General features: G+C 43.3%; 1 protein-coding gene across 1 annotated transcript in view; it reads right to left on the bottom strand.

Moving 5' to 3' along the window:
* RASGEF1C (RasGEF domain family member 1C) overlaps nt 1-12,082 on the bottom strand; it is a 146,210-nt gene that overhangs the window by 24,380 nt on the left and 109,748 nt on the right. Inside the window, exons 5-6 of the mRNA XM_061617282.1 lie at nt 10,087-10,299; nt 8,178-8,252 (exon numbers count right to left, since the gene is read on the bottom strand). Coding sequence (XP_061473266.1) covers nt 8,178-8,252; nt 10,087-10,299 — 288 coding nt within the window. The remainder of the gene's footprint in view (nt 1-8,177; nt 8,253-10,086; nt 10,300-12,082) is intronic.

Below are 12,082 nucleotides of genomic sequence, written 5' to 3' on the forward strand. Positions count from 1 at the left end.
AGTTTCCAGTGGACCTCAGGAGTGTCTCAATTTGCACAAGAGGAGGAAGGGGAAGGATGGGATTGGAAGGGGATGGGGAGGGAGGGGCAAAGAAAGGGGGAAGGAAGGGGCAAGAGGGAAGGGATAGGAGGGAGAGGGGAGGGTGGGTTTGATTTAGGGTTGCCAGGCTCAGGACCTGAGAATGACTCTGTATCTTTAAGAGAAGAGAAAATTCAGCCAAGTGCAGGTTTTCTTGCAACATTGTAATGGGAAAAACCACAAGGTGAAATTTTCCCTTCTCCCTGCACAACTTTTAAAGATATAGAAGACCTCTTGGAGGCTGGGCCTGGCAACCCTAGTTTGATCATTTGCATACTTTTTGAGTTCAATGGGATTTATTTCTGTGCAATCATGTTTGAAAATGGAAATGGATTGCCTTCAAGTCGACCGAACTTACGGCGACCCTTTGAATAGGATTTTCATGGTAAATGGTATTCAGAGGTGGTTTTATCATTGCCTTCCTCTGAGGCTGAGAGGCAGTGACTGGCCCAAGGTCACCCAGTGACCTTCATGGCTGTGTGGGGATTCGAACCCTGGTCTCCCAGGTCATAGTCCAACACTGACCTGGGGGAGGGGAGAGATTGGGTGGGTGAGCACTGGGCAGAGGGGAAGCCCCTTTCCTTTCCAAAAGGAAAACATCGTGAACAGTATCACTGCTTTTCAGCTTTTCCCTCACCTCTTTATTCTACAGCAGGCACATGTAGCCTCCCACCCAAATTTAAACAAAACCTTTCCCTGGCCACATCCACATCAGGCCTTTATTTCATTTTGGGTAGTCATGGCTTCTCTCAAAGATAGAGTTACAGGTCTCTGGTTTTCGGCCAGAGTCTCCGGTTTTTTTGGGGGGCCTCTGGCTAGCCCCCCTTAATCTCCGGACTCTCAGCTCCAATTTTAAAAAAAAGTTTCTAGGTGGTCTGGTTCCCGAAATATACACCAAAACGTCAGCCACCCCCTGCGACTGTTAATTTCTATTTAACTGATACGACGCTGAAGTTGGTTCCTAGGTCCCAGTTCCTTATTTGCTTGAAAGTTCAAAACACTGAAAAAGAAGAAGAGTTGACAACTACAGCAACTTCAAACCAAACTGAACATGTCTCTGAACCCCAAAATATATGTTGGGGTACCCTGTATGATATATTACTGTGATCGGGGGACTCTCCCCGTCAAGAATAACAATACATTTATGCAATCAAAATCATCAGGCTTCTGATATTATCATAAATACATAATGATGTCATAAAATCATAAAAAATAAGTAACTGGGGGTGCCCACTGCATCCCGCCTGGCCCAGAGCTTCTGCTGGGTGCAGGGCACGGAGGAGGGCATCTATGCAAAATCAAAGCAGACCAAAACATACAGGAAAAAATAAGTAACTGGGGGTGCCCACTCCAAAATCTGCTCTGGGACAGGACAGATTATATACCCCAGGAAAGGGGAGGGTGTCCTCGATGAGATGCCACTGTGTCCCGCCTGGCCCAGAGCTTCTGCTGGGTGCAGGGCACAGAGGAGGGCATCTATGCAATATCAAAGCAGACCAAAACATACTGGAAAAAATAAGTAGCTGGGGGCGCCCACCCCAAAATCTGCTCTGGGACAGACAAATTGTATACCCCATGAAAGAGGAGGGTGTCCTCTACGAGATGCCAGTGCATCCCATCCGGCCCAGAGCTTCTGCTGGGCACCGGGCATGCATGGGTGCACCAATGCAAAATCAAAATGGACAAAAACACATAGAAAAAATAAGTAACTGGGGGTGCCCACCCTAAAATCTGCTCTAGGCCAGGACAAATCATACACCCCATGAAAGGGGAGGGTGTACTCTACGAGATGTCACTGCGTCCCACCTGGCCCAGAGCTTCTGCTGGGCGCAGGGCATGGAGGAGGGCATCTATGCAAAATCAAAGCAGACCAAAACATACAGGAAAAAATAAGTAGCTGGGGGTGCCCACCCCAAAATCTGCTCTGGGACAGACAAATCATATACCCCATGAAAGGGGAGAGTGTCCTCTACGAGATGCCAGTGCATCCCATCCGGCCCAGAGCTTCTGCTGGGCACCGGGCATGCATGGGTGCATCAATGCAAAATCAAAATGGACAAAAACACATAGAAAAAATAAGTAACTGGGGCTACCCAACCAAGAAATCTGCTCTGGGACAGCACAAATCATATACCCCAGGAAAGGGGAGGGTGTCCTCTACGAGATGCCACTGCGTCCCACCTGGCCCAGAGCTTCTGCTGGGCGCAGGGCACAGAGGAGGGCATCTATACAAAATCAAAGCAGAAAAAGACATACAGGAAAAATAAGTAATTGGGGGTGCCCACCCCAAAATCTGCTCTGGGCCAGGACAAATCACACACCCCATGAAAGGGGAGGGTATCCTCTATGAGATGCCACTATGTCCCGCCTGGCCCAGAGCTTCTGCTCGGCGCAGGGGAAGGATGAGGGCATCTATGCAGACAGAAAGGGTAGAGAATCTTCTTACTCTTACTCATTTCTTAGACCTCTTTCTGAAGTGAAGGGTCAAATCTGTAAAGAAGTTTGGAGCAGCCACATTAAAAGGTAAGGGCAGGGCATTCCAGGCAGGGGGTTGCCAACCCTGCCTGGATATGGATGTCTTTGCAGAGGATCCCTAGTCAAGCTTTACCAACAGCACAATTCAAACTATATCTACTCAGAATTAAGTCCTGTTGAGTTCTATGGGGGATTAGTCCCTTAGTACGTGTATTTAGAATTGCAGCCTTCAGGGGCATCCATCTTTACTCCCGAATGCTCCCATCTAACATCTCCACAACACTAGGCTCCTTTCTTCCTACAGTGACCTTCTGGTGACTGGCCTGGCCTGAAGGCACTTAAACCCTTCTTGCCGAAAGCAAGTAGGCTAGATTAAATGTTCCCTACCCAGGCTCCATCTTTTAGCTAAGATGTCTAGCCTAATTTCCAGTCAGATATTTTTTTTAATTGTACGCTCCAACCAACTGTGATTGATGCTTAATGTATCATGCTTAATGACATCACTCGGGCCCGCCCCGTGACATCACTCGGGCCCACCCCATGACATCACTCAGGCCCGCCCCATGACATCACTCGGGCCTGCCCCTAAAATCTCAGGTTTTGGGATGCTTCTGACCTGGCAACCCTACTCAAAGAATCCTAGGAAGTGTAGTTAGTGAAGGGTGCTGAGAGTTGCTTGGAGACGCCCTGTTCCCCTCACAGACCTTCAATCAGAGCAGCTGACTGTTAAACCCCTCTGGCCACTGGAACTCTGTCAGTGGAATAGGAGTTTCCTCTCAGCACCCTTCACAAACTACACTTCCCAGGATTCTCTGAGGGAAGCCATGACTGTGTCACATGAAATCAAAGTCTGGTGTGGGTGTGGCCCTCTGATTAGCCAAGCCCAGCAGCTGTGAGGCTTTTAGAACACTGAAGTTGGTTCTTACTGAGCATGCCCGCCCTTATCATTGGCTTCTAGCCAAAATTTCTTAAATTAATTAAAAATCAGCCAGGCATTTTTTTAACTTTTAAACTGCAGAAGATGAAGGTCAGAGTATGGGACAAGGTTAGTATTAGGATTACAGGTACTTTGTGAACATGGCTGATTTTTAATGAATTTCAACAGATTATGAGAACTCTCAGGGGGAAAAGTCAAAAAGGGCTCTGGAGTTTTTTCTCTCTCTTTTTAGACTTTGGACTTTGTTCTCTCTGACTGTTTTGTGTATCGCCATGAAAATTGAGAGTGTTGTTAAGCAAGCGTTTCTGAGTTCAGGACTATAGGTTTTGTTTTGAAATGAGCTTATGGGAAGCATCAGAATGGCATGGGGGGTATTTTCAATTTAACATTGCAGAATGTGAAAAATCCACGCTGGCTATAGTATACAGCCACTCTCGTGGCTGTATAATTATACAATTACATCTGTTATTAATATACTTTATGCAATCTTATTACTGCTTTTTTTTTTACTTTGGTTGTAAATTGCTTCAGAACTTCTTTAGTGGGAAGTGATGTATACATTTAATAAATCTAAACCTAAAACCTAAAATCATGTTTTATGTAATGCTATTAAAAAGGTGTATATCTAGATTTTGTTTTAACAAGAATCTCCCTCATAAACTGTTTGAATGCTGTGGACATAATATATCTCACCTTCAGCAAAGCTTTTGACAAAGTGCCCCATGATATTCGGATTAGCAAACTAGCTAAATGTGGGCTGGATGGAACAACTGTCAGCTGGATTCATCTTTGGCTACAGAATCATATCCAAAGAGTGCTTATCAAAGGCTCCTTCTCAAACTGGGTGTGTGTGTGTGTAAAAACCAGGGAACCACAGAGCTTGGTCCTAGACCCAGTGCTCTTCAAAAATTTTATTCATGACTTGGATGACGACATGCAGGGGATGCTTCTCAAATTTGCAGATGATACAAAATTGGAAGGGATAGCTAATACCCTGGAAGACAGAAAAAAAATCAAAGGGATCTTGATAGGCTGGACCATTGGGCTGAAAACAGCAGAATGAAATTTAACAAGAATAAGTGCAAAATTCTATACCTAGGAAAAAGAAACCAAATGCACAGTTATAAGTTGGGGGATACTTGGCTCAGCAATACTACATGCGAGAAGGATCTTGGGATGTTTGGTGAACACAAGCTGAATATGAGCCAAGAGTGTGATGTGGCCGCAAAAAAAAGGCAAATGCTATTTTGGGCTGCATTCACAGAAGTATAGTTTCCAAATCGCATGAATATTGGTTCCCTTCTATTCAGCACTGGTTAAGCCTCATCTTGAGTACTGTATCCAGTTCTGGACACCACACTTTAAGAAGGATGCAGACAAACTGGAATGAGTTCAGAGGAGGGCAACGAGGATGATCAAGGGACTGGAAACAAAGCCCTGTGAGGAAAGATTGAAAGAACTGGGCATGTTTAGCCTTGAGAAGAGGAGGGGAGATAATGATAGCACTCTTCAAGAACTTGAAAAGGTGCCACACAGAGGAGGGCCAGGATCATCCCAGAGTGCAAGACATGGACTAATGGGCTCAAGTTACAAGAAGCCAAATTTTGAATGAACATCAAGAAAAACCTCCTAACTGTTAGAGTGGTACAACAATGGAACCAATTATTTAGGGAGCTGTTGGGCTCTCCATCACTGGAGGCATTCAAGAGGAAGCTGGACAGGCACCTGTTGGGTATGCTTTAGGTTGGATTTTTGCATTGAGCAGGGGGTTGGACTTGATGGCCATATAGGCCCCTTCCATCTCTACTATTCAATGATTCTATGAACTCTAATTTATAGGTTTTCTTAGTTATAACCTGGAGATCTATGCTGAACCTTTACATACACAACAGAAGATGAGGTACCCGCACCATTTCTCACCTGTTCCTCCTCCAGTCCTAATTTCTGTCACTATTCCTGCCTGCTCTACTGAGTAGCACTTGATTATATGCCTAAAAAGCAATTGGTCAGAGGGAAAGATGACAGACCTATGGGAGGAAGGGAAGCCTCAAGGAATTTAAAGGCACAGTACTGATCTCTGAGTTGCAGCCCGCCAGCTGTAATAATCTACAAAGACAGATCTAAACATTATTTGGAAGTCAATGAAAGAAAAATAGTTTTCTCCTAGAGTTGCAACAAAAAATGCAGTATATCACTTCCAGCAATATAATGAGAAATGCACACCATACTCCCATTTTAAATCCCAGTGGAGAATGGTTGGCAGATGTTGCAAGACACACTGCTAACTAATTTTGAGTTATTCATTTTACAACTTATGTTGAGGCAGAAGAGTTTTGAGAAGAACCAAAACAAGAAGAGACCCCTGTCTCCTCTTATCATTGCCTCAGGTATTCAGAAATATAGAGAGAAATTATGGATGTGCTTGAATTCCACCCAATTTAGATTTGGTACCAAATTTTCAATTAATTTGCTTATTTGCTAACTTTGCAGATTGGATTTTATGTAGGGATCTTCCACAGCTATTTTCAGAAATGGATTCTTTTTTTAAAAATCCATGTTTAAAATATTGATATTAATATTTACACTTTTATCAACATTTCCTTTCAAAATATCAATATTTCCTTTCAAAATCAGTATTTTTTCTGAGTGGAAAAACAGATCAATAAATCAGTGGCTTGTGGGCAAAGAATGAACTCGAATCAATATCAGCCTGTTAGGTCAATGAAATGCTTTCAAACCAGCACTGGCCAATGGATCCCATCCCTAGGAGAGATCTTCTACTTCTTGTACATGTTGCAAGTAAACACAAGTTCCTATCCAACTAACTTTTGCTAACTTTAGCAGGAACATTATGTGAAGTTTTCTTTAACATATTTCAAGCCCAATATGCTAGCTTTATGGGCGCATCAGTCTGAGGAATACTGTCATGGCCCCGTCAGAGGACTCCTCAGATGAGGACAACTCAGGAGTAACAGCAGCAGACCCAGGAGCAGCAGGAGACATGGAGGAGCCTCCTGAGAATCCAGCTCCTTCTGCCCCTCAGCTGCAGAGCACCCCAGGGACAGCAGAGGCCCTGCAGCCAGACACAGACAGTGAACAGGATACTCCCCCCTCACCTGCAGAACGGAGACAGCGGAAGGTCAGGCAGAAGAGAGGCAGGCCTGTCTCCTTAAGGCCCAAACGCTGAGGGCTCACACCTGCTGTCCATCCTGCTCTTTATAAGGTACACCTTGGCTGCAGCTTGTTGCTGACTGCAACGTCAGGTGTGGCTTTGTGTAGACCTAGTTTCCCTGCAGCATCTCTTTGACTGACCTCCTTGGCAATTGATCCCGGACCTCCACTGATCTCGCTTCTGGACTTCTGACTCGGCAAGTACGCTTCGGATAGGCCTGGCAGATTTACAACCTGACTGCTGGCTAAGGACTTTCCTTCCCTGCCAAAGACCCAGGAATTTCCAGCCCCCTCTGACACTGCTGATGCAGTGTAGAGCTGACAAATACTTGCTTTTACCTTGTGCATCTGAGTTACTGTTATTAGATACATGCCGAAACCTGCTTTTGAAGAATTATCTGTGCACCAATAGTCCATAAGGTCATAGTTTCTTCTATTTTCTCTACTAGAGATGCTAATGGGCATGTTTCTCTTGGGCTGCTTTCAAACATGGGGCTAATAGCGCTAGTTTAACGGATTAAAAAGTTAGCGCTTCTGTCCTGATTTCTAAAATCCCTTTCACACTGCAGTACCTCTTGCGATAAGGAACAGTACTTTTTCAGCCGATATAGCGGCATTTCGAGCAACTTTCTTTCACACAGCTTGTTTCTGTCCCTCACCCATGCACACTGTTCCTCACTGAGTAGGAGGTCTAAGATCTTGTCCCGTCACCATGAAAGCCCTCTCCCTTTAGGATCTGACTTTTTAAATTGTTTTAGTTGTATCAAGACGTGTGTGGGGGAGAAATGCTGCTGCTATCTGCACTGATGCTGGAATACCGGTACAATGTTCGTCAGGCAACCACCCCCCCAAAAAACCTGCATGACTAAAGGGCGGGAACACACTGCATGCTGGGATGCCTGTCACGTGAGTGGCAGCAGCTAGCAAAAAACTCCAGGTTCCCAGCCTTGCTAACGGATCTTCCGGGTTCCCAGCCTTGCTAAAGGATTATTTCTGGTATCATTTATTGCGGAAATTAGTGCTATACTTGCACTACATTCTACCAGAATTCCGGAGCTACCCAGTATGTTGTGTGAAAGCTCAAATATAATGCGCAAATTACCAGGTAAGAAATCGTCAGAATAACTGAATAAAGTGCAGTGTGAAAGCACCTCTGATGTTAATAAGAGTGGAACTGAGTGTGCACAGGCAGAGATTAATTTCCCCTCTACTAGAATTGCAGCACAAAATATTAAAATATGCACTCTTTAATTACCAATAGAAACTATGGTTTTCTTTCTCTTTCAGTTCTTACGGATATGCAGTTTTGCCCTCAGTGGTGCACACTGGAATCATTTGAAATCCCAAAAGGACATCAGTTAGGAGATTGCTCAGTGAGCACCATGTCATAAAACCACAGCTTCATGCAAATGTAAAAACATGTTCTGTGGGCTTCCCTATAAATAAATACATACAGATTTGTAGTGTAACCCCAACCACCACACATGCCAACAACAACAACAATAGCTAGTCATACCTTTGTGCTTTCCAAAGGATCTTTATGGACAAATGCTTGAACAAATTCTTCAGGGCCTATGTGACTCAGTCTTTCCTTTTGCAAGAGATAAAGTGAGAAATAAATTGTAATATAACACACCTGGAATCACTTATTCACGTTTTAGTGCCTGAAATATAGTGCATCATTCAGACTGACAATGGATTTAAATAGGGATTTATGAAACCACTGGTTGGCTGACTAGCTCTGCCTGGTTTATTCTCCACAGGGATTACTTACAACAGGGATGGCAAACCTATGGCCCTCCAGATGTTGCTGGATCAACAGTCCCATCATCCCTGACCATTTACTATGCTGGTTGGGGCTATTGGGACTTAGAGCCTAACAACATCTGGAGGACCCACAGGCTCCTGAATTACGGAGACAGCAATTACAACACAACAGAGCTTATACTGCATAAGCAGTAAAGATTTTGCAGATGAAATAGACTAGGCAATGTGATTTGATTCTTCCATGGTTTTTCTTTCCTCCTGAACTACAAAAGTATTTTGTAGTTGCCTGATTGAAAGTGTCCCATTCCCATCCATTTTAATTCACTCATGCCAAGTACTGTAATGTTAATGCGTTCCATTTCTTGCTTGACAATTTCTAACTTTCCCTGGTTCATGCTTCTCACCTTCTATGTTCCTATTGTGTACGTCGTACAGTTCTGGACTCTGCTTTTGCATCTGTGCACATCAGCCTCTGGGCTTCCATTTGGCTTTGACCCAGCTGTGTCATGAGTCACAGCACTACTTGTCCTTGTCCTTTGTTCTTCCCCAGTAACTTGATGAGTGCCTTCTGACCTGGGGTCTCATCTTCCAGCACTATCTTGTGTTGCATTTTGGATACTCTGTTCATAGGGTTTTCATGGTAAGAGGTATTCAGAGGTGGTTTACCATTGCCTTCCTCTGAGTCTGGATGCATCTTAGTCTTGTGTCTCCGCTTTGACCATTCTGCCTTGGATGCCCCTGCTAGGAGTCTAGCCTCTTGGTCTAGACTCCTGACGGCAATGCTCTCAGGTCCTTCAACACTCTCAAACCCCCTCACTACATTAAGGCGTGCATCCTAGAGGAGGATTATTATCCTATTACACTTTTTTGTAATAGAAAAAAACTCTGATCAAAAACACCAATGGTCTCTGATAACAATAAGGGAAATATGCCATTAAAAATGATTATTATCCTATTACACTTTTTATTTTTATTTTAAATTGGCATGTTTCCCTTATTGTTATCAGAGACCATTGGTGTTTTTGATCAGAGTTTTTTTATCTGGTCAAATGATATACCTAAGGAATACACTTCTGGATCCATTTCTATTGCTGGAAGAGCAAGTGACCTCGGTGGCACAGAGTGCCTTCCATTAGCTTTGGCTGGTGGCCTAGCTGCGACCTTATCTGGACAGGGATAACCTAGCTTCACATGTCTATAGTCTAGTAACCTCTAGATTAGATTACTGAAATGTATTATACATGGGCTGCCTTTGAAGACAGTTTGGAAACTGCAGCTTGGTGCAGAATTCAGCGGCCAGATTGACTGGGACTACACTAATTCTGGCTTGCCTGCACTGACTATTGATTAGTTTCTGGGCTCAAGCCTTTTAAGTAGAGACCTTACCAGGTGGACAATTATTAGAGTGAAGGCCCGCATGATGCCCTGTGCTTGTGGCCCTGTATTCAGAAACTTATTACAACACTTTTGAGTTTTTGCCATATGGAAATCAACCCCAAGTTGTGTAAGGCAAGATTAAAGGGGCTTCAGTGGGCTCAAGTTTGATATGAAGATTTAACATTTTGTAATGTGTTTTTAAATTCTCAATGGGGATTTTTTTGGAAAATGGTTTCTTACGTAAATAAAAGATAATGCAAAAGGTCTTGTTTTCCACTTACCAGTTCCACATGTGTTAGCTGTTGGGCTAAGGTGTAGGGATCACTGCAGACACTCAACATTTCTCTTTGAATGGATGGAGGCTTACTTTTAAAATCAACCACTTTGTCTGAGACAGCTGGGTTGATCTTAACTATCCCTTCCTGTCCATGGTTAAGAGTTGCAAGCTTCTGATTCAGAGTTTGCAGAAGCTGATTCATCTTTTTCCAATAAGCCTAAGGTGAGGACAAGGGAAAGAACAGGGCAAAAAGAAAAAGAAAAAATTACAAACCATAATCTGGAAAAAAATAAAATAGGTTTGACTAAATGTTCGTATTCAAGAAATATCTATAAAGCAGTGATGGGTTAGAATTTTATTTTCAACCAAACTATTCTAGAATGTCCAGTCAGCTTAATTATAGGTCCACCCTAAGCTCCATCCTATGGATCTCAACCAACGAAACCAAAATGCATGAGTAATTGTGCTAAATGCTAGCTCAGCCCATTGACCACAATACCAGTTCAGCATGTGTGGAACACAGAAGCAGGAGGAGGAAAAAAGCAGCAGCACCAATTGGCTTTGCCCATCTCATTTAAGTTTTATGCTGTGAAGTATGGTATTTCTTTTGACTAAAAGAAACGGAACATCTTGCACAATAAGCACCAATTTAACCCTGCTACCCTTAGTCTGAACCAGATAATTGTGAAAGTGTGTGCTTATTAACAATAGATTTTGTAATGGATAGTATAGTCATGTTTTTTTCCAGATTGTAAGCCTGTGGGGCCAGTGCCGGTGGGGAGAGTTCCAAGGGCCATAGAGAGAGGCCTGGAGGGCCGCATTTCCCCCCCCCATCCTGAGATTCCTCATCCCTACTCTAAAAAAAATATGGATGGGACTGTCTTGAGAGAAAATGCATTTATTTAATAAAAATCTGGCTAAAAACATTTACCATCCCCTCTATTAATCATAAGTGCTGAAGGGCATTTAATACGGTTTGTCAGTTTGATGGGAAGTTGCTCATAAGAAAACTCTCTTCTGAATCTCTGCCTCAGACAGCTATGATTTCAGCCCTCTGCTAATCTGGACATAAGCCACTGTGAAGAAGTGAAGTCTGCAGTGAGGAAGTTGACAGCTGGGTCAACGCAACAAGTGAGCCAGGTCAAAGACATACACAAGATCCATGGATTATGTTATCCAGTCACACATCATGTAGGGCAACTGGAAGGATACTGGCATAGACATTATTTAGCTATGCATTGTTGATGTTCTGGGTGACTAAAAAAGAATGGCACGAAGAATACATCACTGCTGTCGGAAGAGGCAATGAAGTTGGCAGGTGTGAGACCTCAGCAGCTTTAAGTTAGATCCAGTTTGTCCACGGGCAAAAGGGTGAAGATGTCTGACCCCCTCTGTAACAGTTTTCTGGAAGCTAGTATAGCTGTCCTTTTTAAGAAGGCTTTTAGTCCATAGGGGATTATTTTATTTTATTGGTTTTAAAAGTCTCTGCCTCTTTGGGATCATTTTTACTGCTGGTTATTATTATTTTCCTACAGCTGCTTTTAGTGTTTTAATGATTTTGTAACAGATGTTTTAGATTGTTTATTTATGATTTGATTTTGTTGTTAACTACCTCGATCTTTTTGTGAAGGAAGGAGGGGGCACAAATGTGGCAAATAAAATAAATGAGGGTAGAGGGCCATTTCACTAAAGACAATTTATCTTGAGCTGCAGTCCGCAACAAGAATAAGTTAACCTATTCTTGAGTTGCTAGGTACAGCTCAGAGATTCTTTCTAATAATTTGTTCCAGTGAGGACTTGTCTATCCTGAAGAGGTGGCTTAGGGGAAAATGAACATCTTTGCTTCTCACATCCTCCAGGATGGTCTCTGTGGCCATATTCAGGTAGATAGATCCTGGTTTCATAACTGAGGAAGAGAATTCTATCACGAGGAGTAACTCCTACAAAGTGCATCCGTACCCATGGAAGACAAAGAGACATGGTCTATATGTAATATCTCC

The sequence above is a fragment of the Rhineura floridana genome, chromosome 3 (genome assembly GCF_030035675.1).
Source record: "Rhineura floridana isolate rRhiFlo1 chromosome 3, rRhiFlo1.hap2, whole genome shotgun sequence".
NCBI classification, from domain to species: domain Eukaryota; kingdom Metazoa; phylum Chordata; class Lepidosauria; order Squamata; family Rhineuridae; genus Rhineura; species Rhineura floridana.